The sequence below is a fragment of the Denticeps clupeoides genome, chromosome 13, assembly GCF_900700375.1.
Source record: "Denticeps clupeoides chromosome 13, fDenClu1.1, whole genome shotgun sequence".
Classification (NCBI taxonomy): Eukaryota; Metazoa; Chordata; class Actinopteri; order Clupeiformes; family Denticipitidae; genus Denticeps; species Denticeps clupeoides.
Window position 1 is genome coordinate 7,741,691 of NC_041719.1, and position 27,156 is coordinate 7,768,846.

Here is a 27,156-nt window from a genome sequence, read left to right on the forward strand (position 1 = left end):
TTTGGAGCATGTTGTTCATGTGCAGACCCGTTGCGTGAAAGAAAGCGCACATGCGTGCTTTTGTCTCGGTCTGAGGGGACAGGCCGGTGTAGATTTAATCCTTCAGACCCTGTTCTGCGTGGACCAGAAGCACCACGGCGCTGTCCGTGGTGCTGATCGCCGCCAGCCCCCCCACCCCCTGCTCCGGACGTCGAGCGCAGGCAGCCCCGGCGCGTCGACATCTGCCGTGATCCGTCGCACGACTCTTCACTCGCTCTCTCTCTCTCTTTTTGGCACATGAGATCGGGTCTTCCATTTTCCCACCGCCACCACCACCATCATCATCATCATCATCATCGTCGCGATGGGACGCTGGCTGCTGCGCGATTCGTGGGATTATGATGTCTGCATCTGACGGAGTGGGGTCCTCAAAGCAGAAGTCGGCGGGATGCGTGTGATCGCAGTTTAATTGCTCCGCCAGATATGGAGAGTCTTTTATTACTATTATTACGATTGATTTTTAAAACGTTTTTTGTAGTGTAATGGATATTAAGAGACGATTAAATCCCGCTGACGCCTGGTGAGGGGCAGGAATTGTCCGTCCCTTTGACTGTCTGTCGTGGCTCCGTGGGACCTCGCCATGGTTCCTTTCCGCTTCCCCTGATCCCCGAGTCGACGCTCGTCCGCGACAACAAGCAGCTCCCGCCTGCGTCGAGGGGACAGGGACCCGCCACCCGCGTTCACCGCCGACGCTCATCATGCCCACTTCGCGCACGGGGGCCGGCTCCGTGGAGTACTGGGTCGATGGTTCGCGTCGGGATGTCTCCATGGAGGACTTCTATACCATGGGCCCCGAACTGGGAAGGTAGGCTGCGAGCAGGCAATTCAAATCCAGGCTATAAAAAGGTTTCCAGGACATGTTCCTGCTTCAAAGTCTACTGTAAATCTATTAAACATGGTCCCTGTAATGAAATGAGATGCGTCTGCAAGCTTTCAATCTCTGCTGCTGAAGATTCCAATCTCAGTACATGGTGCGGGTCAAAAGTAATTTCTTTGGATGTGGCGGCGTGGCCCTATATGAAAATCCACGGTAAAAGAGGTCGTGGCACAGCTTAAGACCAGTAAGCAGAGAGAGACGGGAGTGGATTACTGGGGAAGCAAGGGTCAAGGTAGGTGATGCGATCTTACACGGCATCATCCGTCCCACGCCCACCCTGCCTGTGGCTCTCCGGAGAGGGCTGGCCCCCGTCTGCAAGTTTCCGGACACGGCAGATGGAGAGTTGGTTGGAGGCCAGCTGTGTGTGTGTTCGGCCATGTGATGCGGCGAGACCACGCAGCGGCGGGCGCAAGGCGAGCCGCTGCCAGGAAGAGGGTCTTTCCCTCTGTCTTTAATTCCCGCTCCTCGTGTTCCTCGCGACTGATGAACATGCTGGAGCGCATCCATCACCTGCTTTTGGATGGCCTGTTCGTTTGAGCTTTTGAAGTTTTCCGCCATTTGCAGCCACACTGTAATGTTATTAAAAAACACGAGATTTGTACTTTTCTTTTTCTGGCCTTCTGATCACTCGTTTCTTGCTTTGGAAGCTTTGGTGATGCCATCAAAATCATTTTTAAAAACCCTGCTGACCTTGGGTTGCCAAGTAGCCATTTATTCACCTTTTGAGCCGCCTGTAAGTCTCTACAGCGAGCAGCCGATATTAAACAGGGACATCAGAGGCTTCCTCTCTGGTGGAGGTGACCTGGTTACCTTGGATACAAACAGTCACAAGTGATGGGGCTGGGGAAAAGATTGTATTAGAATGACATCTGGGGCCACGGCCTTTTTGAAGCAATGGAGCGGCCTGGCGCTGATGTTCTAACAACACGTTTGTTTTCAGTAAGCAAAATGGAAATGATGTTCCTCGAGGGATCATCTTACGGGCTTTGAGCTGGAGGCAACACTGTTCAGTGGTCGGATTTCAGAGCATGCGTGTTAGGTTTCATTCGAAACTTATTCATGTACAGATGTAAGGGGGGAAATGTGAATCGTTGTAAATCACATGCCTGAAGGGTTGTGTCACATAGTCATAAATGAAGAATGTGCTTTTGATGTTGAGCACATGGTTTTATTCCGAGAAGACGGTCAGCATTGAGCGCACTGAGTTGTAAGAGTCTTTGTATAAACCTGCTTGTATGGTCCCAGAACATGTCCGAATCACTGTAAGCAGCATCTGGATATACTTGTTCTGGAACAGAATCAATGGTCATTCGGCAGGATGTATTGGACAGATGCATTTTTTCTGAGTTTGAAGTGCCTATAGTTATTCTCTTTAATTTGGCCTTCATGCTTTTCTCTCCTCATTCTAGGGGGGCTACATCAGTGGTTTATCGCTGTGAGGAGAAGCAGAGCGAGAAGCCTTTTGCCGCCAAGGTCCTGAAAAAGACGGTGAGTCCTCAGAACCTTCGGTGTAAATGTGTCTAAACCGCTTTTAATCCTGCAAACGGTTTGTGTTCTTGTCAATGCCTTCATGCAGATTGACAAGAAAATAGTCAGGACGGAAATTGGAGTTCTCTTACGTCTGTCCCACCCCAACATTGTGAGTATAAGTGACTGTGTGTATGTCTAGATCAATGTTTCCTAGGCTTGCCCCTGGAGGAGCCACTCCGGAATGTTTTCAGTCCAGCTTGACTGTAACACGGCGCTGGTGTTTTTTAATAGGCTTATACTCCATGAAAACCTCTCTGGCAGGGCTCCTCCCAGAGCAGGGTAGGTAAACGCTGGCATACATTTGAAAATGAATAAATAAATCAGCAACGTCTTCTCTGGCCTTAGATTCGACTGAAGGAAATCTTTGAAACAGAGACAGACATCGCCCTGATTCTGGAGCTCGTGACTGGAGGGGAGCTCTTTGACAGGTCGGTCCCCGCCTCCAAGTCCATTCAACCTGCTTGAGTCCAGCTTTTCATTTCAGAACAAATATCAGTCTATGCAATTGCATTTGTTGCCGTGATAACAATGCTGGATCTGAGGCACCAGTACATCTAACATTTAATTTATATATTTTTTGTTTGTTTGTTTCTGTTTTTAACAAATGTATGTGTTTGCATATGCTGCTTTTTATAATAACAGAACACTGGCTAAACAGTGATGTGGTCCAGAGTGTATACAGATATGCTGTTGTCATAAGGTGCTTTATGAGCTGTCTTGTTTTGCTCAGGTCATCAGGATTTGTCATAAGACCTCATGACCTATGATACAGTACCCGTATAGATAAAAATCCATTGATAAGCCACTGGTTTTATTCAGTTTTACTGAAACATGTACTGAAAACACTGACTTTTGCTGCAGAAAGCATAATGCCACCCTCAGATGGTCGTGCTTCTGCTGCCAGGATGGGGAGGCAAAAGCTGGCCCCTTGGGCCACTCTCTACAGCTGGGCAGCCTGTTGTATTACCATTACAAATAGAGCACCACATAAAAGAACTCATATGTAAAATGATGTGAGTTCACACCTAAAATTACCTTTATACATTTTCATACAGTTTCTGTATATAAGAAATCCCATTTGTCAGACTACCTGAAAGTTGCCAAGTGATAAAATTCCCAGAGGGTTAATGTATGTTTTCAATGCATCAGGGGAACATATGCATTACTATAGAGATGGAATGTACACTACCAGTCAGAAGTTATAGTGCACCTTCTCCTTTATGGGTCTTGCATTTTACATTATAGGACAATTAAATAACACACGTGAGTTTATGTAATAAACAAAAATGAGCAAACATGGCAAAAAAAATGCTTTCACTGTGATGCCAGAATTTCACACTCTTGGCTTCTCTCCATCACCTTAAGTTAGACAATGGCGATAGAGAAGGTTTATGCTGAGCACTTTCTCATCATGAAGCAGCTTTTGATGATGACAGTAGTGAACAAAGCGGCCATGAAAGGAAAACAAACTCATCACACATACATCTCCTGATACAAAAATACTAAATATATTTCTTGCACTGAATTCTTCAAAATAGAATCCACAGAGTAGATGCATCCAAACATTTTACTTGTACTACAAAAATGTTAAATTGCATAGAAAAACAATCCATTGATATGTATACAGAAAGACATCTTAACAATACGTTGGTTGGTGTTGTCACATCATAGCACTTCCTCCATGCAGCAAGCTTCAGCGATGCATCAGAATGCAATGAAACACCACCACACCTTTCACATCAGGTGTCTGCATAATAATAGAAAGCCGCCTGAATGACGTAAATGGTCTTGTATCACACTCGCTGTGCGCTTTTAGCGAGGCGGAGCAGGGTGTTTAATTAGCAGGGGCCATTTGTGATTGTGTCTGATCACTTTTTCTCAGGATTGTGGAGAGAGGGTACTACAGCGAGAGAGATGCTGCCCATGTTATCAAGCAAATCCTGGAGGCCGTGGCGGTGAGTGCATTTCTTCTGAAATCAATTAATCACATGAATCTTGATCTTGGATCGGCGTGGCAGGAAAATACAAGCAACAATGGGTAAATACAATTTGCAAAAGGGCAGACAACATCGACACCCAAAAAAATTCTGCTCTGGCTCACGGATTCAGAGCACCCCAAAGTCACCACCGTGACATCAACATCAGTACCGCACAAAAGCACTTTTTAACTGTAGTACTACACCCTTCACTTTACTCTTTAATCTCTTACTACCTCACACTATGCTGCTATGTTATGGTCATCATATAATTTCACATCACTACTACTACCAATATTGTCATAGCATATCATTTCTGCGAAATTATTCAGCCATCAAAAACAATGCTTATTTCTTCACATGCTGTTGATAATATCACATTGCTGTTATTTCTGAAATCCTGTATTTAGGAGCAGATACAAGCCCATGGTTCATTTCTGACAGACAAGTCTTCGTGTTTTTCACAGTGTAAACCATTGTTAGATGTGGGTCAGTTTTGTCATCACTCAAAGCCACTGGCCAAGCCGTTGTGTGCTGAGAGCTGCGAGTATGAACTAATCCTCTCAGAAAGCCACTGCGTTTTTTTTTTTTTGTCCCCACTTTTAATCTTCTGGCCTGGGAAGCCACGAATGTGGGATGGCTGTTACATAACATCTCTGTACGGTGCACGCTTGCCAGAATGAACCTATGCTGTGTTGGCCATATGTGTATTTTGTCTCTAAAGCATGCTTAACTTTGAGAGAGCGTCTGTGTACGGGATGCATTTAATCCATGTTTTCATTGCCATTTTAATCTTTATCGTGTGTGTAAGTGAGTGGTAGAGAGTTTATGTCTGTGGAGCATGTACTTTATAGATTAAGGAAGTTTTAGAGTTACCAGGTATCATACACTAGTACACAAAAGCATAAAAATATTGATTGTGTTTATTAGTTGATTGGCAGTTATACAGCACACAGGGGCCCCGATCTGAAAAAAATAATTGCCTCCACTAATGCATGGAGTGGTTACGCAACCAAAAGATTCAGAGGAATTTTTGTTCTGCTCCTCCATGCGGGCAGTTGTGCGCTGTCCAGCATAATGGGTTTATTTCCGGGGCCGTCACGGAAACTCAATAGGATTTAACTGTGGACATTAACAGGCAACTATACAATTTTACATTTGTTTTCAAGGAAACCAGCCTATGGTGGACAAGTCTGCATGTGGATTATCGTGTATTACCAGTGTCCATTCGCAGATGAATTGTTAATTCTAATCACCTATTTAAATTGTACTTCTTATAGACTGCATTAAATTTATTTAGCATTTTATCTATGGGCTCCACTTGAACTGAATGGATTTTGATGTTAGACAGTTGGGCTTTTTTCTTGACACATTATCCTATTAAAATCTCAGCAAACATGGGTAATGGTATTATCATCCACGGTTGCGTATGCCTTGTTTATTCTGACCCATTGTTTCCCAGATCATTAACACAAGCTGGGTTCATTTCATATCTTGCTCTGAGAATACGCTAAAATACAATTTCTGTTCTTTTAAATAGACTTGAAAACATCAACACTTCTAAACATGGTCTGTTTATCCCCTTGTTTTTTAATGATAACCTTTTCTATAGCTTTTTTATAAAGCATTTGGCTTATTATTTCTGACTACTGACATTTTTGTATGCATATAATTGACACGTTTTAGCACTATTTGAATCATATGCATTGGGTGTAGTGACATTTGGCATTGCTCTGCTAATGGGAGGGGATTTCATGATTTTACTGGCAAGCTGAAAACCAGCTCACCTCGGGGGATCTGAGAGGATGGCAAGTCCCATCAGTCTTGTTTTCTAATTAGAAAGAGAGAAAGGAAGGCCTCTGTATAAATGCATGTGCTTTGTTCAGTATAACACTGCAGAAATACACACTATATTGAGGCTTAAACGTCCACACAAGCAAGATGTACCTCTGCAGATGTAAAGGTCTGTTTGCTGAGAGCAAAGAACATGAGCACCCATGGGTGTCAGGATTGCCTGCAGCTGGGCTCCACACCGGAACCCAATCCTGACGCCCCATAAATGCCGGAAGTTTCCGCCCGTTCGGGGTCGCTGGCATTTTCGTGAACTCGCTGCACGAACTTGACCTAGTTTCGTTTTATGTGTTTTGAGTTCTGGCAATCGCCACACGCCTACGGGTTTGTTTCAGTTCGTGATTTATGTTAAACTGTTTTCGGCCACCGCGCCATTGTTTCTTTGAGTTTATTGTTTGTTTATAAATAAAACCCTTCCCAGTATGTCAGACCTCTGCGCTTCCTTCCCCCGTAAGTCCGTAGACGTGACAGAATGCCAGCGACCCCGAACGGGCGGAAACTTCCGGCATTTATGGGGCGTCAGGATTGGGTTCCGGTGTGGAGCCCAGCTGCAGGCAATCCTGACAATGGGCTTTGGGCTATTCACACATGTGCTTAGATACTCAGCTACAAACAGCCCAGCACTCCTGGATTTTCCACAATGTAATAACCAATAAGTCAAGTTGAAACAAAAGGAACACACTTCTTTCAAGTGGAATTTAAGGATTTGATAGAGAGCAACACAAAGATTCTTAGTGTGACAGGTTCAGGTTTTGTACATTCTGGGATGAACAGCCTTGCCTGAAGCATCCTTGATTCCCTCTGGCACCTGACCAGTTCTCAGGTTGCCATCTTCTTGATCTCCTACATTAAAATCATTGACGTTTGAAGACTGCTGTTTGAATTGCCAAATCTCAGTGGATACCCTCACACAGTGAGACCCTGGACCAACCACATGCTTTGTGTTTTTTTTTCTTTCTCTGATTCAGTATTTGCATGAGAATGGAGTTGTTCACAGGGACCTGAAGCCAGAAAATCTCCTTTATGCTGATCTTTCATTTGATGCTCCTCTCAAGATAGGTAATCAATACCGCTACAGCTCCGCTAATGTGAAATGACCATTAGTCATTGCCTTTCTTATTCCACTTCTGCACATATTCACCTGATCTACACACATTATTGTGTACACACTTATTCCCTGGTTGAATGTATGTCCAGCGGACTTTGGTCTGTCCAAGATAATCGATGAGCAAGTTACAATGAAGACCGTGTGTGGTACTCCTGGCTACTGTGGTGAGTAACGTATTGTAACTGCATGTTCATTCAGCTCACAGTAGAAGTGGAAAGTATTTTGCTGGTAACCAGTTACCTGTCATGAGATTTGATGGGATTATCACATGCATTGATCAGCCACAACATATAAACCATTGGCAGGTCAAGTGAATTACACTGATTATACCATTACAATGGTGTCTGTCATGGATGGGATGCATTAGGCACCAAGTGAGCAGGCAGTGATGGGTTGGAAACTGGACTACTGAGCAAATGTCAAATATGGAGTAGGTATGCATTGATTATTACCTTCCAGAAATATTTGGACCATTGAACCAACCACAGGATCGTGGACAAGCAGAAGTTAGCACGCCTGTTCTATTTCCATGGCACAATTAATGCTGGTCATGACTGGAAAATGCATCACAGCTTGCATCACAACTTGCTCCATGTGGTGCTATGGATCTTCAGGCCTGTCAGAGTAACTCCTGGTCAAAGCTCATTTGTTGGTAGCACTGAGATGAGATCTAGACATAAATTAGACACACATCTCTGTTAAATATCTACAATGACACTAGACATAGAAGAACACATGCTACTTAATATGTTTCTTAAATTTAATTTGCTTTCCAGCTCCAGAGATCCTTCGTGGAAATGCTTACGGACCTGAGGTTGATATGTGGTCTGTAGGAGTCATACTATATATATTGTAAGTAGACCTACAAGAACTATTAAAGAAATTTCAAATGTTTTCTATTTTCTGTGCAATAAAGAAAAATTGATTCTTTAACATTACCACACATATAATTTATCTCTCAATATTTTTATGGTTTTACACAGACTCTGTGGGTTTGAACCATTCTTCGATCCAAGGGGAGACCAGTACATGTACAGCCGCATCCTCAACTGTGACTATGAGTTTGTCTCCCCCTGGTGGGATGAAGTCTCTCTGAATGCGAAAGATCTGGTGAGATGGAGTCAGTATATGAATCTGTACACAATGCATGACCCACTGCCATACAGCAACAGTAAATTACAATGCTGTCTGGTGTGGTAGTGGCCTAGTTAGTCGCGCACTCACCTAAGAACCGGAAGACCACAACATTTTATATACGTTTCTTTTTACATTTTTTGATGCCGCAATGATTGGACTGAATTTCATAGCACAGTACAGTCGTGGCCAAAAGTTTTGAGAATGACACAAATACTGGGTTTCACAATGTTTGCTGCGTGTTTAGAGCTTTTTGTTTCTGTGGTGTATTGAACTATAATTACAAGCATTTTATTAGTTTAAACAGCTTTTATTGACTAATACATCAAGGTTATGCAAAGAGCCAATATTTGCAGTTTGGCATGACCTCTGCAATTCGCCCTGGCTTGCTGTCACCTTCTGGGCCAAATACTGACTGATGGGGACCCATTCCTTCAAATTCGGTGCTTGGATTTTGTCAGACTTGGATTTTGTGGGTTTTTCTTTTGTCCACCGGCTTCTTGAGGATTGAGCAGATATTCTCATATGGATTAAGGTCTGGGGAGTTTCCTGGCCATTGATGCAAAATTTCAATGTTTTTTTGCATTGTTTTTTTTTTTGTTGTTGTTGTATTAAGTTCGTTTTCATGGCAAAGAGGGACTTTGCAATTCATCTGATCACTCTTAATAACATTCTGGAGTATATGCAAATTGCCATAATAAAAAATGGAAGCGGCAAACCTTGTGAAAACCAGTACCTGTGTCATTCTCAAAACCTCTGGCCACAACTCTGGCCAAACACTGAGTGTCTCCAGGGAGAATTCCATGTTAATACTGATTCTAAATCACTCTGGATAAATGTCGTAAATGTACATGGATTACAGAAAAACGAAAAGTTTGGACCATTAGCATTTCTATAGTACATTTGATATGGTTGAACTCTGTCATCTTTCCCGTGGGGTTCATAGGTCAGCAAGCTTATTGTTCTGGATGCCCACAAGCGCCTCACTGTCAAGCAAGCCCTGCAGCACCCCTGGGTCCTTGGTAAAGCTGCTCGGTTCTCCCACATGGACACTACCCAGAGGAAACTGCAGGAGTTCAACGCTCGGCGCAAGCTGAAGGTTTGCAGAGTCTCACAGACTTCTCTAATGCAATTACATGGATAATAAATACTGTGAAATGTATATACTGAGATGAATAATACTGAATATATATCCAGATATTTGGTATGATTTGATCTGATGGAAGTTTTGGTCACACTGATGTTAAAGAACCACAATCCTTAACCTACAGGCTGCCATGAAAGCAGTCGTGGCCACAAGCCGCATGCACGAGGGTTCGAAGAGACGGACAGACAGTTGTGAAATGCCCAGCACAGACAAGCCAGCTCCCAGTAGCATACAGAAAGGGTCCTCCCAGGGACCACCTGACGAACTCTCCTGTGTTGAAGAGAGTGGGTGCCGCACCACGGAGGAACCAGATGACCCCCAGAACCAGCCTGTACTGACCCCTTCACAAAACCCCAAACCCAGCAACCCTCCACTTCCCACCGGTGTGCCCACTTGCCCTATGCCAACTCGACCACCCCTTAAAGCAGGTGGGATCAAGCAGGTCTCCGTCATCCCCAAAACTGCGGTGGTGCGGCCCAGAGTGCCCAAGAAGAGCTGCTCCTTGGGACCAGGGGAAAAATGTGAGCCATCACCTGTCCTTACATCTCCCCCAAGTCCCAAAAATCTCAGCAATGGATTTGTGGAAGTTGAGACAGCTAGTAGCACAACCCAATGTCAGTGACTGTCCAAGAACCAAGAAGCTCCAACTATTCCATACTCAGACTGAGACTGGATAAGATATAAATATATTCATACATGGGGAACAAAACAGACTTACTGTGCTCATTTAAATGTATTTCTGTCAATTTCGTCTGTATAGACTGTGTACCTTTCTTGGAAATGTGGCATATCAATTCTTGCTTTAAAAAAAAGGTAAAGACTGAACAGGCAGTTTGATAGCATATTCTCTTTACAATTACTGTACCTGTACATTTATACTGTTGTTACCTTATGCAAGATAAACATGTACTATAAGCTTCCTTTAATTTTCTATAGCATTTAGGTATTATGGAGGATGTGTTTGTGAACTATAATTTATTTTAATAACTGATATGAGGGCCCACTGTTTCTACTGTAAATATAGTGTATAAGTTCCCATAGAGTCAAGTTAATTTATTTCTCTGCTTGTATTTGAATTGATGGCCAAAACAGTTTTCGTAAAGCATGGTATCTTCCTATTCGTTCATTTAAAAAAGAAAAAACAAAATAAAGCAAAGGTGTGTTTAATTCTAATGCCCAGTACAACCACACTGTCTACCTCTTCCTGTATAGGGGCTTCCAGTAAGATCTAGAAAATGCTCTAGGAATAAATCTATTCACATTGGAATGATTCACTCATTCTTTAATTGTAAAACCACTTTAATTACTATTATCAAAGGGCTGGTCTATTAGAACAATTAACTGAAACGTTTTGGGGGGTAATGACTTCAGTGTATGCTCTGTAGATGTCATCATTTTAATTTAATTAAAAAATGAGTAGTAGAAGAAAAGGAAAACTGTATATATTACTCATATATATAATGACTGAGTTCCTATCATTATGTATATCATACTATTTACATATATTAACCTTTAATGATGACAATGAATGCATAATTTAATAAATATCATCATAAGTGTATTTTGCATTTTTCTTTTAAAGTTTTCTTCTTTGTTTGAAACTGGTAAAAAAAGTGAACAAAAAATTAAGGGCTACTAAAAATTGCAAAATTATCAGTGTCTACCGACTGTGTCTAATACTGTTGTGTTGTGTTGTGTTTGTCCTGGAACAACATCAATAATGTCAATGACCTTAGTTAAGATCAGGGATTGGGGTAGGGTTAGTTGTTCCAGGATCCATATCAAATAAACACAGTGACATCAGATAGTGCTTCAAGAGAGCATGCAGTGCGGAAGTGATGTAATTCAATATCATGTGGGAAGAGCTAATTCTGTTCTCCATCTGGTGTCTTTCACCCACCTTCGCCTACAAGCCTCCCTTATTACTTACCTCTCTTTCTGATTGTGTGGCATTCAATTACAGGAGAAAAAAAGTCATGCAACGTTTTCTTCTTTTAGTTCATGTGTTGCAAAGACAAACAAAATGCATTTTCTGTCTATGTTATGGCAAGCTCTTTTATTTCATTGTTGTCTTGAATTCAGTTAGATTAAAATCCATATTTAATGCTGAAAGGATAAGTTAGTTTAGGGTCTTTCTTTCCGCCATTGACATAAAGTTCAGCTCAAAGCCAGTCACTGAGCCAATTGTCCTCATTACAACTGTTAGGTCATCGTTTTTTTTTGTTTTTTGTCAGCTTGTATCTCTGTAGGAGGGGTTTGGTGGTCTGAATAGCACCACTCAGCTTGCCCTGCTTAAAGTTAGTAGCAGACTCTTCAACCTCCAACTTTTGCTGGTATGAGAACTGATGAGATCATCTTTTAATGCACTGTTCCATTTGCACAGCAATATTTGCACTATTTTACTTTGAACATTTATTATTCATCTCACCTGTTTAGTCCTGTCTGACTTGTTATCTACATGTTTATGTTAAATGCTACTCTTGCACTGCTTGTGTCCCCTGTTTGCATTTTATATAGCCCAGTTTGTCTGTGTTGCACATGTGCACTTTATGTCAGTATGTAACTGACACAATCGTTCAATCGTTCAGTTCCGGAGAAATGTTATTTCATTTCATTATTTCACACATTTCACTGTCTAGCACATATATAGCTGAAATGACAATAAAGCTCAACTTCAGTACTTCAGTACTTCAATACAGCAGGTCCAGTGCATGAAAGACCTAGATGAGGCATGTTTTAACAGTATAAGCCTTAAATCTTTTTTCTTTTTTTTTTCCTTTTTTTTTGGAGGGGGGGGCTCAACCTGTCTGGATCATGCAGATGCCCTGATGGAATGGAATCTCCTTTTGATCTGCAGTGAAAGTAGGCAATGATGGTGATTGATTGCTCCCATTGGTGGTGGCAGTAAACTGTAGCTGATGGTGAAGGGGGAGGTGAAAAGGTGAGAACTGGGCCAGTATCAGTAATTGGTGGTGTGGCAGTGGTAACTGAAGAAGGAGGAACAGGCCTATCAAACCTCAATTGGAACTGGTTGACTCTCATACATCCTCATCTGTACTGCACTACAACTCTTCTTGAAGTATGTGATTGTTTTTCATTCCATCCCTCGTGCTGTTTAACATCTTCTCCAGAACTCCTCCATAAATGATCATTTAAAATATTTTGTTAATATACTTCATTTTACATTTACAGCATTTACCAGACGCCCTTATCCAGATGCCAATCAGTAGTTACAGGGACAGTCTCCCTGGAGCAACTTAGGGTTAAGTGTCTTGCTCAGGGACACAATGGTAGTAAGTGGGATTTGAACCCAGGTCTTCTGGTTCATAGGCGAGTGTGTTACCCACTAGGCTACTACCCACTTCATCACTCACTCACTATCGACAACCACTGAATCCAGAGCTGGTCTCCAATCCCAGGATAATGGCTGCAGGGCAGGGATTCACCCTGAGCATAACGTAATTTAATTATATTCATTAAATTGTTTTTATAATATAAGTAGACATATTTGCCAATATATGTCTTTCAACACATTCCAGGCTCAAAATTCCCACTGGAGTTTCAAGCTTTTAGTACGCAGGTGACAGATATGATGCAAAATCTGCTAATATTTCCTATATGTATATTAGTGAGACATTAAGCACTGATAGGAGGCACTGAATATGTTCTGTGCGCTCCTAAAATAAGAATTGTGTTTTGTTATAGTGTGAATGCAGCTGTGCATGAAACACACTTTACTTACTAAGGAAGACAAATAATATCTTCACCTCAACCTTGAGAGCCGGTCTGGACCAAATGCCTAGTTATGCAATTGTTGGATATAAAAATAGGGACATCAGACCAAAGCTCTTGGCCTTCTGTGAGACTGTGATCCTTGAGTTTTCTGTTCACTAAAGCTTGCCAGAGTCAAGTTCAGAAGCTGTTAAGACATTTTCCCACAACACAATCACGATTAACAAAGTTTAAAAAATATTCAATTCATTTAAGCAATTTTATTCACGTAAACATACCAGTAGTCATGTTATCCAGCCACTGTTAAGATTAATTGTAGCTAGTTAAAACAGAAATGTAATTCTGACCATGTAATTTAAGTACAATATTTGTTCAAACCCAAGATATCTCAAGTTGAATTATCATTAGACAAAATGGAACCGTGACCACGCACAATGCAATCAAAATTCAACATCTCCCGCACAATTCAATACATTGTAGACAACAAAGCGACCCGAGCAAAAAGGCCACGTGTTCGCTCAGCTCTCGACTCAACGGCACGGCGTGGCTCCAGCGCGCCTGCGCGGACGGCCCCGAGGACCACGTGACCCGTGACGTCGACGCGGAGACTGCAGGCTGCGGGCGCGCTGTACGGGTATTTGGTTTGCGTGGTCGCGCTGCGTGTCGTCTCTTCGTGCGGTGTTCGGTAGGCGCTTCTTCTGCTGCCCGTCTTCGGTTCGTCTTTTTTATTTTTTAACAGGAGTGAAGGCGATTCCAGGTAAGCAACTATTCGGCTCGGGTTGTCCTGTAAGTTGGTGGTTTTGCGGGCTGGAAAAATTGTTTGTCGCCCATGTGGCGGGAAGGCCTGAGAGCTAACAGGCTAATGGTGGATAATGTTTACGATGAACATGGCTGAACAGAAATATTCTGTTATATATATATATATATTTTGCGATTCGTCCAACTCATTCCTTGCATATGTCGTGCATTTTCTGCTCCGTGTGACGACGTTTTATTGCGCGGAAGCGTCGGGCGACTGCGTTCACGCCAGCTGCCCATTGTTGGTGCGCGTCGGTCGACCATTTTGTAAGGAGGCCATTTTTAACACGGGATGCGCCCGGAGCCACGGTCCTCGTAATAAATGTACAGAAATGTGCCCTCGTGTATATTCATGTGCGGAAACCCTACTTTCCTGCGCATTTTATGTCTTTTTTTTTTTTTTTTTTTTTTGTTTGGCTGCCTGTGTTTGCGCCTGCGCCAATAATGTTTTTCTACCCCTTTATTTATCTACGCTGATTATTACTTACAAGGTGGCTTCGATCGATACTGATTTTATTTATTTATTTTTTTAAACAAACGTTTCTGAACAAACTACAGTGCGGGGCTGAACGTCGCGGCCATTTCGCTGTGGCGGGAAGCGGTGTGACGAATCAGCCATGCGGCGTTTCCTGTGGCACCCTGGCGGCATTATTATCATGGCGAAATTTGTCCATTTTAGCTCGTTTTTGTCCGTTCGTTTTGACTCGTTTAGGTTTGCAATCGGTTTACGTTGACCCCGCATCCTCCCCTGCCTCACAGATTCAGCACCCGCGAAGTGTCCACATGGCAGTCAGGAGGGGACACATTAGATACCTGAAAGTGAGTCCTTTTCCAGATGTTCACAAATCATGGATCTTGCTGCACTACTGAAACGCTTACCACTTCTCGTCCTGTGATAGGTGTGCGAAGTTCAGAGCTGTCAGGGTAATGACAGCAGGGACCCACAAATCAAAGGAGTGAGTTCCATTAATGTCACCACGTCTTCTGTGTCTCTCTCTTTTTTTTTTTTTTTTTTTTTTTTTTTTTTTCTTGCTCTGACTCACTGTGTCATTTGTTGCAGGAAGTGTATGACATGTCGAATGGTTATGAGGACCACATGGTCGATGATTCGAAGGACTGTAAAACCAACCTGATTGTGAACTACCTGCCCCAGAACATGACACAGGATGAGCTCCGCAGTCTGTTCAGTAGCATTGGGGAGGTGGAGTCTGCCAAGCTCATCCGAGATAAAGTAGCAGGTAATCCCTTTGCACAAACATGATGAGGGAGAAACCTCTTTAAAAGCCCCATTAATAAACATGTGATGTTAGAATGAACAGGCCTTTGGAATGCAGCATTTTGCATTTGGTATTACAACCATTTAAAATCCTTTACTCGTTTTTTTTTTTCCCCCACATCAACCTTTTTTTCCCCCTTTGGCTTTTAATTTTAATATTTAAACCATTGGCCTTCCAATTCTCTCTCTGGCTTTTGTTTACACTTGCCTGTGTTTTTATTTTAATATTTTGAATTTAACATCTCTGTAAGTATGTAGTTTATTTAATTTCAATAAGGTCTTATGACTTGTATTTCTTTTCATGAGTAATGGTTTTTATTCTTACCAACATCAGTGCAATGTATTTTATTTTATTCAATCTGTGACAGATATTTTCATTCATTTGTTTTGTTTGTTGTACTCATGTTCTCAAACTAAAGTGTAATTTTTTTTCCCCCAACCAGATTGCATTTGTAATTTATTATTTTTTTTATTTTTTTATTTTGCATGCACTGTAAAAAAGATTCTGGTGGAGATCTGAGGTCTGCTGAATGTGGACAAACTTTTGTTATTTTATTTTGTTGTTTTCCTTTTTTTTTTCTCTAGGCCACAGTTTAGGGTACGGATTTGTTAACTTTGTTAACAATAATGATGCAGAAAGGGCAATCAGTACTCTCAATGGGCTGAGACTACAGTCTAAAACTATCAAGGTAACGTGCAAAGAGGTGTTGTATACATGTGTACACTTATAGATGTCATGTAGCAGTTCCCGACCAGTTGGAAAAGGCTGCTGCTGTTTTTTTTTTTTTTTTTTTTTTTGTAAGCACTTGAAGGTTTTCAAAAACTTCCCAAGTTTTTTTTTCTTTTTTTTTTTTTTTCTTTTTTTTCTTTTTTTCCCCTAAACCCATTTCCTCTCATAGGTTGAAATTGGAACAACCTTTTACTGCAAGGTTTTATTTTCGGTACAGAATTATACTGAAGTTTTATTCAAATTACTAAAATCTGTCTGCAAGTGATTTCCTTTGGAGGTAAAATGTGGTCCCCTATCTAACTATCCCAGGAGAGACCATTTTACAGTATGACATTGTGCCGAACAAAAGCCCTGCTCAGTAGGCTTTTCTATTTTTTTCCTTTTAATTTTAGTTTTAAGAGAAATTGTTTATGTATTTATTTTAATTTTTTGACTGTGGGATGGGTGGGCCAGTTTTACAGACCTGTGTAAGTGACATGTCTGATCTGTACTTTATTTTAAAAAGTGTTCAATTTATTTTAATATTGAATGGGTTTTGTGCTCCCCACCCTTCCATTTCATTGTGAACCCTATAAGAATGCTTTTGATTTTTTTTTTTTTTCTTCTTTTTTATAAAGAAAATTCCTAATTTTTGCTAAGAATGGGGTTTTTTTTTTTTTTTTTTTTTTTTTTTTTTTTTTTTTGTCCATGCTTTGATTTTATTAGTAAAACTGGTGGTGTTTTAATGTCGTCCTCTCTTTCTCAGGTTTCCTTTGCAAGGCCAAGTTCTGAGACCATTAAGGATGCCAATCTTTACATTAGTGGCCTGCCGAAGACCATGACCCAGAAGGATGTGGAGGACATGTTCATGCGATTTGGTCGCATTATTAACTCCAGAGTTCTGGTAGACCAGGCGACAGGTACACTGATTTTCCTGTCCTTAAGCCTAAAGGTTGTAATGCATGTTTTTGTTTTTGAGCTGCAGCTTTTTTCCCCTCCATCTTAAATTTAGGTCTGTCTCGGGGTGTGGCCTTCATTCGTTTTGATAAGAGGTCTGAAGCAGAGGATGCCATTAAAGGTCTTAATGGCCAGAAGCCCACAGGTGCCTCAGAACCAATCACGGTGAAATTTGCGGCCAACCCTAACCAGACAAAGAACTCCCAGGTTCTGTTGCAGTTGTACCACAACCAGTCTCGCCGCTTTGGAGGCCCAGTCCACCACCAGGCCCAGAGGTTCAGGTTAGAAACTAGATGAGAATGTCGATCTTATGTTGTAGTGGTGGTGTTGTACGTTTTTGGGGAAAACAGTTTTAATTTTTTTTTTTTTTTTTTCCCCTCTTTCTTTCTTTTATAGGTTTTCCCCTATGAGTGTAGACCACATGAGTGGAGTGTCTGGGATGAATGTTCCAAGCAGCTCGACTTCTGGCTGGTGCATCTTCATCTACAATCTGGGCCAAGATGTTGATGAAGGCTTCTTGTGGCAGATGTTTGGTCCGTTTGGTGCAGTCACCAATGTCAAAATAATTCGTGATTTCAACACCAACAAATGCAAGGGTTTTGGTTTTGTTACCATGACAAATTATGAGGAGGCGGCTATGGCAATTGCCAGCCTCAATGGTTATCGCCTGGGAGACAAAATTCTTCAGGTCTCCTTTAAAACGAGCAAGAACCACAAATAATCAGATAAATGCTAGTTTTTCTATTCAAAAGACTGGATCCGAACCTTTTGCCCCTCTTAAAATTCATGTAATATATTTTTTCTTTTATATTGTGCACTAGTGTCTTGCTCATAGATAAGCATTGATGCTGAAGTGAGTTTAAAGAAATATGAGGAATGGTATTATTTTACATGTTTGCCCCTTTTCTTAAGTCGAAGTTTTTTTTGGTACTTGTGGAATGTCACGTATTGATGAAGAGAAAAGCAAACATTGGATTCGTGTCATTTGTGCAGATGGAAATGTTGTGTTTTTTTTGTTTTTTTTTTTAAGTGCTGTATGGCTTCAATTTACAAGAAGTGATTTCAGCTCAGTATTAATCTGATTAGTCTAACAACCAATGGACCAAAGTGGTTAAATCATGATTCTTTTCTCACAGCCTACCTGGAAAACAACCCCCCTGGTGTAAATAATAACAGAACTTCAGTAGTTGATTATTTGTTGTATTTTACTCTTGGAGCATTTAACTTTTTGGTTTAGGTCTGCATTTATAAAGTGAGTACACAGTGTGGTTTTTTTTTTTTTTTTTTTTTATTATTCCCTGAATTTGTTTTGAAGTATTGCAATCTGAGTGAACATTTTTTTCAGATTGTGGTTTTCTATTCTTTTCTCAAATTACAAGGTTCCTGGAAACAAAAGAAATGGAGCCCATCAATATGGATTCGTTCTAGTTGTACCATGTCTAGTCAGTAAGATCAGATTTATGCTGGCATAGTTTCTCACTGGTTTTCAGTTGACACTTGTCTTTTTTTTTTTTCACCTCTGCATTGCAAGCATACCCTTCAACCTCTGTGTAGTTCTTGTAGTAAACCAGTGTAAATATGTCTATACAAATGATTGGCTTCACTTTATACATGTATGCCTACATGCACAACACCGCTCTACATTTTGTCTTGGCTGGTGTGAGTTCTACAAAGGCTCCTTCATTTGACTATCCCTCCTGTTTTAAAACTCCACACCTCCCTTTTTTCTTTGATTGTATTCTAACCTGTTGTATTGTCTGAAATGTCAATTTATGTGAAGATTACAGGTTCTGCAAATAAACCAGCGGACATCCATGGTGTACTGAGTGTCTAAATATCTTGGTTTAATCTTAATATGCTGTGGCACTTAATCCTAACCATTTAAACTTTTCAATAGAATGCTTTAAATTTCACTATGTATTTACAATGAAATTATAAACAACTCCTATAGTGCAGACATGTATGTAGGAACAATACAAGAACACAAGGTTTTATACATATGGAAAGAATAAGGTTTTATGTACACTTGATGCGTAGTGTGGCGTACACATTGCACATTCTCAAGTATTTTACAGTAATGATACATGTACTGGGTGTTGGACATTGAGAATAATGATATTGTACAATATACAGAGTTTTCACAGTATTCTAATTCTAAATACATTTTAAAATTGCACCGCTGGAGGACAGAAGGAAGTCTGGGGGTTCAACTGTGTAGTTGGTGTATGTGAGTTTAGAGTGGTTATGGCTTTGGGAAAAAATGTTCTTTGTTTTGAGGCACCTGTAGTGGCCTAGCGGCTAAGGAAGGTTGCCGCTAGGTTCGAATCCCGAGTCATCAAGGTGCCACTGAGCGAAGCACCAACCCCACACACTGCTCCCCAGGCACCTGTCATGGCTGCCCACTGCTCACTAAGGGTGGCTAGTTGCCTCACTAGGGTGGTATCAGCCCAGGTTCAAATCCCACTTACCACCACAGTGTCCCTGAGAAAGACACTTAACCCTAAGTTGCTCCAGGGGGACTTTCCCTGTAACTACTGATTGTAAGTCATTCTGGATAAGGGTGTCTGATAAATGAATGAATGAAATCACCAAGGGTGATGGTTAAATTCAGAGGACACATTTCGTTGTGTGCACCATGTGCTTTGCTTGCTGTGCTTCAGAATAACAATCATTTTCGCTGTAGCATCTCCCTGAGGGCAAAAGGTCAAACAGATCAAAGCCGGTCTGGGTGCTGTACTTGAAGATGCTTTTGCTCTACGGAGGCATCGGTAGATGTAAATGTCCATCATGGAGGACATTTAGTCGTCTATAGTCCTCTGTTGTTTTGTATTATGGGCCCACTGCTAGCTCTTTACCATCCTAATTTTAACATCTCAGTGCAATACTTTCATAATGTCAAGTCGTCTATTGTTTTCACTTTCACTAAATGAGTGCCACCCAGGGAGTAGTGTGTGGGGACGGTACCTTGACCATCCGGGAATTCAACCCTTTGATTATGAATCTGCTTCTTACACTGCCTCATGAGACATACAGAATGATTGTGTTTCTCTTTTGGTTGGGCCCAGATATTGTGGAAGGTTTGGGTACCAAACTGAACACCAGCTTACACGCTACAGTGTCTTGCTGATAATTTGATTAACTATTTCAAAACTATTAACTTTAATGGTCTGTTTAAATGTGTTGCAAACAACATGCAGAAAATACAAAAAAATATTGAAACAGCATTTGTTTGAATATTGATTGGATTTTCTGAGATTTTATGGCTGTTTGATGGCTATTTATCCCACTAAATATCACAATATACAGTTTTTCTCAAAATGAATGGTTACCTGCTTACCTAGTAAGCAACTGAGACATGTCACTGAGGTAGTTGCATTATATTAAGACAAATTACATTTTTTTTGGAGTTCCTTCTTTTATTATAAAATGATTGATCAGGGCAGTGTGAGATTAAGATCTTTGGTAGGCATTGCAGTGTAGAGTTTTCTCAGTATCCCGTAAAGAAGTTAGCACTTGAGGGAACCAACTGCAGAGTAGCAGAAAATGCACGCCAGCATGCAACCCCCCCAAGTCTTTCACTTCAATACACAGCCATGAAGAACCCATGCCACTGCAGGAAAACTGTACATATTTAGAATTTCTGGCAAAAAAAAACTGTTCCATGCATTATAAAATACATCGTTTCTCATAATGTCCAATAAACAGTAATAAAAAATAAACTGTCACCAGCAACCGAGGTCACAGACCCTGTGTTAGAAAAAGTACTTCAGCATGGCACAATAAAGGGAGACCGTTTCAAGCCTTCAAGCCAGAGGTCACGGCGGCCTGTTGACTGAGTCCTCATGTGTCCGTCTCAGACTTGGCAGATGTTGTAGTAGACAGTGGGTTTTTCGATGACCGCGTCCCCAATAACCTCAAACACGCAGTCTTTGCCGGCGAGCAAGGGCACCTCTGTTGCTGGAACGTTCTGCATGTTCTGTAGGTTGTGTGAGTTCGGTGCGCCACTGTTCCCCTAAAACGCAGAGGCATCACTTTCGTTACAGGTTTACTGTCTAATTCGCGCTGGTCGGTGTTTAATTGCTGCGAAGTGAACATGTTTGTACCTCCTCTCGAGGTGGGAAATCTTTTCGACACAAGTGAGCGATGATTCCTGCAGCCAGAGCATCCCCCAGCACGTTGATCATTGTCCGGAATCGATCGCTAGGGCGACGTTAGCAGGGGAGGGTAAGTTTTCCATTTGTTGCTGAATTTGAGGTCAAATCCTGTGCAGGTGCCAACTTACAGGATCCAGTCGATGGCCACAATGAAGGTGATGTCATCTGGTGGCAAGCCCACTGACGTAAGTACGATCACCATGGTGACGAGGCCGGCCTGCGGGATCCCAGCCGCCCCGATGCTGGCAGCTGTGGCTGTTATACTGTAAAGCACATACATGTATTCATGGTTTTTACATTTCACACCAGGTCAGTCACTAGCAAACCACCAGGCACAAGGTGTAGAGTAAACTTCACCGTGAAATACCTTATTGTGACCAGCTGTCCGAGGTCGAGCTCATACTCGTTGACCTGAGCGATGAAGATGGCCGCTACAGCCTCGTACAGTGCTGTGCCGTCCATGTTGATGGTCGCCCCCACCGGCAGCACGAACCGAGCTATCTGCCGCTCCACCTGACAGTTCTCCAGCAAACACTTCATAGTTATGGGCAGCGTAGCCGAGCTGTTCACAGAGGGAAATGTTGCAGTTACGTTTTTCCTTTCATACGTTGTCGAAAGTGGCACAGAGCATGCTCTGACCTCGAGGAGGTTGCCAAGGCGATGACCATTGCCTGCAGCAGGCCTCTGATGTAGGTGAAGGGGTTCTTGCGAGTCAGAAGAAAATAGAAGAAGGGCAGCAGAACAAGGCCATGGACAAAAAGCCCGCTTAGGACGGTCACAGCGTACCAGCCAAGTTTTCTCCCAATCGAGGAAGGATCGTTCATATCCAAGATTTTTCCTGCCACAAGGAAAATTATACCAAACGGGAAATACCTGCAAGACAAATAGGATGCCGCATTGTCATAACTGCTACTTAACTCCTTAATTAAAGCAATAATTTCCAACCTAATATTTTGATTAGCTGTTTTTCTTAATAGGCTAATTCATCAGTAAAGAAAATTACATTACTGTATTGTAATTATACTCGTTAATAGTAAATACTGACAAATTTGCCATTACAGGGGTATGAGAATGAGAAGAATAGTGGAGAGGAGGTGGGGGGGCTTCTATGTCATTTTTAAACCATTTCAAACCCATGACGTGTAATTATGACAATATTTAGTATTTAAAATATAATTAGAATACAATCATATAATTTAGTTTATAATGATTATATGTTACAACATCTACAAATAGATATTGCAGGGACACAAACCAGTGTATAGATAGACCAATGTATCTATATGTCATGAATCTCATTCTGACTGATATCTGGATCTGTTCCGTGTTTGCATGTGTGTGTGCACGTGTGTGTGTGTGTGTGTGTGTGTTCTCCTTTCCTTTGACATAGTTTGCTCTTGCCAGCCTTAGGGTAAGCAAAGCAACAGGTGACTACTAATCCACTGCACGTGACGCTGCACGCCATGGCCTCAGCATCTCCGACTAACATGTCACGTTCACTGCACATGCGGCCCGGTGAAAGATCAGGTCCTCAGTTCCACTATTGACCAAAATGGTGGTTGAAGCCTTCAGTCACCAGCATGTGTCCTTATAGTTCCTGAAGCACATTTTTAAAGAACTTTTAAACGACTTTTAAAAGAATATAAATGAACAACGTGCGAATGTCTGAAAGCAGGGTGGTAGTAGACACTCGCCTATGAACCAGAAGACCACAAACCCCACTTACTACCATTGTGTCCCTGAGCAAGACACTTAACCCTGAGTGTCTTCAGGGGGACTGTCCCTGTCACTACTGATTGTAAGATGCTCTGGATGAATGCTGTCTGATAAATGCTGTAAATGAATGGCTCCTGTGTATACAGTGTTGCGAATGGGATTCAATTCTAAATCAATTCTAAATCCCACAGAGTAATCATAAATATTTAAATATATTTATATGCTGACTTACCAGACAGCAGCATTTATAATTTTCATAACACACTCGTTGATGCACTGACAGACATTGACCAGTGGTAAGCCTCTCTCTCCCATTTTGCCAAGCAACAGGCCTGTGGGAAAGAAAATAGACCAGCCAGTGCTTGCCTGGATCTTTCTGAATCAGGTGACTCGGGACATTAGTGGCAAAATGTACCCATGGTTGCAGAGAAGATGACGATCCCCAGGACGTTCATCTGAGGGCTGCTGCCAGGGAGGGTTTTGTAGTGAATCTCTGGAGGTGGCGTGAGTTCCAGCAGTACACTCTGACCTTTTGAATTTTCATCGCCTGGCACAATGTACACAAAACTAGGTTGGATTGTCTTAGCAGTGGCCTTCAGTTGTGGAATGAGGTCTGTCTTGTACTAAAAATACAAAAAGAATCCAAAATCAAGACAATTATGATTGATGTTAAGTCACAAATGTATGTTTTAACGTTAACTCACCTGTTGAAATGTTGCTTCTATGAGGTTTGAAGGAATCATGTTTCTGCGGAAATAGAAGAAGAATTACCGCTGTCTTATAAGAAAGTTACTTTTATGTATGTAAAGTCTCAATATTTAATTACTTTATATTAATTAAGTTTAGAGTGAGTATAGAACCCAAATATGTAGATGAATATTTTTCTTCTGGCCGGTCAGATGGTCTTTTTAATGAATAGTAATGCAGCATGTTGACTGTGGTGTGTTCTGGAATACTGTATAATGTACAGCAGCGCAGGTGCAGGAGCTATATTTAACATAAGACTAATGCTAGTGCATCACGGGCCTGAGCCAGAGACACGAGACCCACATCCTCCCAGAATGAGCGCTGAGAGGGGATCCTCAGCGGAGATCCATGCATCTCTGCTGCCCATTACTCTTATCTTGTAAATCAGCCCCCGTGGATTACTAAAAATATCCTAATCACTCTTTAATGGGATTGCATAAAGGGTAGCCCTCACTGAGGGTAGCCCTCACTGTAGCCCTCACTAAATAAAGGAAAACCATTTGGCAAATTTATTTTGATTTAACATAATTTAACAGGTTTATGGATTTTTAACAATTGCATTTAAATTCTAAACCTATATTAATATTTGCATTCATGCTGAACTTCTCAAGATCAAATTGTCACAGGCTACTGCCGATTGTCCGGAATACCTGACAAGGTCGAGCAGCGCATCTGCAGATGTCATGACGGGTCCCCCTCCAAGCCTGCTACTCTCCATTTCCGTCCCATAGCCGGGTTTAATGACCACCACCAGGATGATGCCAACCACTACGGCAATGAACGTGGTCCACAGGTAGTAGGTGACCGTGAGCACCCCCATTCTACAGCAGGCCTTTGATTCCATAGACGACAAGCCAGACATTAAACTGCAAATATGAGAGAGCAAAAGCATGATGTTCACTAAAATCCCAACATTTTAACTGTAAATGGAAGAGTGCAACATCAGTTTGGAAAGAGTTTACCTTGATGTGATCAAAGGAAGAATTAGCATTTTAAGCAATCGCATAAGAAGCTCTCCAGGGAAAGAGAAGTAAATTTTAGCCTGTGCATGAAACCACAAAAAAAGTGGACAATGGTAAATACTGATGGATAGTGTTGTAAGCATTCAAGCCTTCAAAAAGCAAGTTCAACACTGACAATGTGCACTTGTTAAAAAAAGTGATTGTTCGACGTTTGATGGTCATTCAGTGTCCGAGCTTTGAGTCACGCGCCACTCGTGCTATCACACTTGCTCACACGTCAGACGGTGTTTCCTCTGGCAAGATCAAGATGTGTCTGGGATTATGCTAATTGAGCTCAGATTAACCCTTTAAGGACTTCCTAGTTTTCACTGTACCATATTCACCATTTGCATATACATTTTGAGTCTGTAGTCATTTTAGATCCTTTTTTGGCATTTTTGTTCATCAGTTAAATTTAGTTATGTGTATTATGTGTTTTTACATGTATATCTATACACATACATGTTCAAATAGATATGTATATGTTTGTATTTATACTAAATAGACACACACCAAAATTGTGTTTTATAGCAGAATGTAATTCTTTTCTTCACATTTGTCCCAGTTTCATTACCATTATTGATTTTGGAGCGTCTAGATACTCCATAATCTCCACACTCCATAAGGATACTATCCTTACTGTTAGTGTTTCTCTGTTTAATGATAGACTGCATCATGATGGTAGGTTAAGGCCTATCTTTTAAAAACAACACACGCACCCCTAAAACACAAACACATGTGGGGTTGTATTCTGCTGCTGGTTTGACTGCTGTTGCAGATATATTTAGTAAAACCCGCAACCTACCTGGGAAGAGAGGGCATATCCTCTGAGTGAGAAGCCCAGGATACAGCCAGTCGCCACCGCCAGCACCGAGAGAGTCAACAAACCATGCTGCGCCAGGTAGTCCTTCAGGTAACGCTTCACAGCGGGTGACCAAGTGCTGCGTTTTAAGTTTTTGAAGCATTCTGAAGTCCTTCCGTGGCCCGCCCGAGTGAAGGATCCCTGCTCCGACGATGCCTCTTCAGCCTCCGTGGGTAGCAGTAGCTCCTCCATGCCCAGACAGATACGAGGCATGAAGTGATGAAGAGGCCAACGTATGTTAACCTTTTCCTTAACAATGGATTAAGACATCATGGCTTCATTGGCACGAATGCTTCTCCCAGGCCGCAGTCAGAGAGTCTTAGCGAGCCCAAGAGGCTTACTGCCGTGTAATAAAATCTAACACTTCTCTGTTGGCAGTGGCTCTGTGCTGTCTATGTGGATTTAGCTTGTTGTCATTTTACATTTACATTTACGGCATTTGGCAGACGCCCTTATCCAGAGCGACTTACAACGTGCTTTCAAGTTGTCATTCACTATGATGACAATACAAACGGGGGCATGGAGGTTTTATCAAGCACAATGGGGCTAATCATATAACACTTAAGAACTATAACCTTTTAAAAAGTAAATGTGGATGGATTTAAAGATTATTGTGTCTTAGCAACTAAGATTTTACATTAATTATAAGAAATTTATACTTATTCTGTTGTCTTCTACTGTTCTGATACAAATCCAACTGTAATTCCACATCCATTAATGGCATTAATATCATATGACGGTCTAACTTTAGTCCCAGGTTCCTCTCACTTTCACATAAAGTTAGGAGATATTCAGTAAGGATACAACTGCAGCATTAAATACTAACTTACACAAAATCCTTACAGCAGAAACAAAATGTTTTGCCTTACAAAACAGTTGCTGCAGTAGTAGAGTTTCCGAACAACAAAGCAGTCCAAACCATATTGTAATAATGAGGACTTTTTACGTTGCCATGACTGATGTTTAAGATCAATTTCACTGAAAGAACAAAGTGGTATAAGTGTCATAAATCACACTATACTACACACCACTGGCATTTATACAGGCTGAGTGACATTTCTATTCTATCTAAATAAGATATTCTCCCATATTCTTCAGTCTGATTGACACTTATGTGACAAAAGTATATTCATTATGTACAAGTGTGTACTATATGTGCCATGTATCAATAACTAATCAATCAATACATCACAAATATCATTATGATGTGTCACTTTTCACTTGTCACACAGGGGATACATGTTGTTCTGAAAGGCTAAAAGGGATAAACTAAGGATTGTGTAGATGAGGAATAATTTATTATTATGCTTGCATTAATATGTATGTGGCATGGTCTAGTGTAAAAAAAAAGTGACATTATATTGTTTGAATAATAATATTGACCATAATAGGGTTTTAGTGGCTGCTAATACTAGTGAGTTTTAGAGTTACTGTTCCTTGTAACTGGGACAGCGGCCCAAAAAGGGGTTTTCTGACTCCTGCCGCACCCACTTAACTGATGGTGGAAAAGCAAGAGGCAGGCTGCCTACCTGCCAGTCATTC

General features: G+C 41.4%; 3 protein-coding genes across 4 annotated transcripts; 2 read left to right on the forward strand and 1 right to left on the reverse strand.

Moving 5' to 3' along the window:
* The first annotated feature begins 34 nt into the window (after positions 1–34).
* LOC114802667 (calcium/calmodulin-dependent protein kinase type IV) lies at positions 35–11,223 on the forward strand. Its single transcript, XM_029001815.1, has 11 exons — positions 35–844; positions 2,326–2,404; positions 2,493–2,555; positions 2,792–2,874; positions 4,329–4,401; positions 7,242–7,332; positions 7,471–7,545; positions 8,158–8,233; positions 8,365–8,491; positions 9,462–9,614; positions 9,787–11,223. The coding sequence occupies exons 1-11, from the start codon at positions 738–740 to the stop codon at positions 10,282–10,284; spliced, it is 1,425 nt and encodes a 474-aa protein (XP_028857648.1). The 5' UTR covers positions 35–737; the 3' UTR covers positions 10,285–11,223.
* A 2,772-nt stretch (positions 11,224–13,995) lies between these two features.
* LOC114801616 (ELAV-like protein 1) lies at positions 13,996–18,949 on the forward strand. 2 transcript variants are annotated; one of them, XM_028999727.1, is made up of 8 exons: positions 13,996–14,151; positions 14,952–15,011; positions 15,092–15,148; positions 15,253–15,430; positions 16,054–16,157; positions 16,944–17,097; positions 17,190–17,415; positions 17,531–18,949. In XM_028999727.1, the coding sequence occupies exons 2-8, from the start codon at positions 14,976–14,978 to the stop codon at positions 17,853–17,855; spliced, it is 1,080 nt and encodes a 359-aa protein (XP_028855560.1). In that variant the 5' UTR covers positions 13,996–14,151; positions 14,952–14,975; the 3' UTR covers positions 17,856–18,949. The 2 variants fall into 2 exon arrangements, with proteins under 2 accessions (XP_028855560.1, XP_028855561.1); XM_028999728.1 differs by lacking the exons at positions 13,996–14,151; positions 14,952–15,011; positions 15,092–15,148; positions 16,054–16,157 and having other exon boundaries at positions 15,299–15,430.
* Positions 18,950–20,549: 1,600 nt separating this feature from the next.
* slc1a8a (solute carrier family 1 member 8a) lies at positions 20,550–25,812 on the reverse strand. The gene is made up of 11 exons (XM_028999734.1): positions 25,558–25,812; positions 24,714–24,793; positions 24,402–24,617; positions 23,709–23,751; positions 23,420–23,627; positions 23,237–23,336; positions 21,928–22,161; positions 21,656–21,850; positions 21,417–21,551; positions 21,238–21,334; positions 20,550–21,146 (listed from the first exon to the last, which is right to left on the reverse strand). Exons 1-11 carry the CDS (start codon positions 25,804–25,806, stop codon positions 20,988–20,990), a joined length of 1,716 nt encoding a protein of 571 aa, XP_028855567.1. The 5' UTR covers positions 25,807–25,812; the 3' UTR covers positions 20,550–20,987.
* Between the last annotated feature and the right edge of the window lie 1,344 nt (positions 25,813–27,156).

Coding starts and splice junctions, on each gene's coding strand:
- slc1a8a (XM_028999734.1), bottom strand. CDS start 25,806: ATGGAGGAGCTACTGCTACCCACGGAGGCTGAAGAGGCATCGTCGGAG. Junction 24,618..24,713: donor CTTCCTTTGATCACATCAAG/GTAAACTCTTTC, acceptor TCATATTTGCAG/TTTAATGTCTGGCTTGTCGT. Junction 23,337..23,419: donor CATCTTCTCTGCAACCATGG/GTACATTTTGCC, acceptor TCTTTCCCACAG/GCCTGTTGCTTGGCAAAATG.
- LOC114802667 (XM_029001815.1), top strand. CDS start 738: ATGCCCACTTCGCGCACGGGGGCCGGCTCCGTGGAGTACTGGGTCGAT. Junction 7,333..7,470: donor TGATGCTCCTCTCAAGATAG/GTAATCAATACC, acceptor ATGTATGTCCAG/CGGACTTTGGTCTGTCCAAG. Junction 8,234..8,364: donor GGAGTCATACTATATATATT/GTAAGTAGACCT, acceptor GGTTTTACACAG/ACTCTGTGGGTTTGAACCAT.
- LOC114801616 (XM_028999727.1), top strand. CDS start 14,976: ATGGCAGTCAGGAGGGGACACATTAGATACCTGAAA. Junction 17,098..17,189: donor TCTGGTAGACCAGGCGACAG/GTACACTGATTT, acceptor TCTTAAATTTAG/GTCTGTCTCGGGGTGTGGCC. Junction 17,416..17,530: donor CACCAGGCCCAGAGGTTCAG/GTTAGAAACTAG, acceptor TTTCTTTTATAG/GTTTTCCCCTATGAGTGTAG.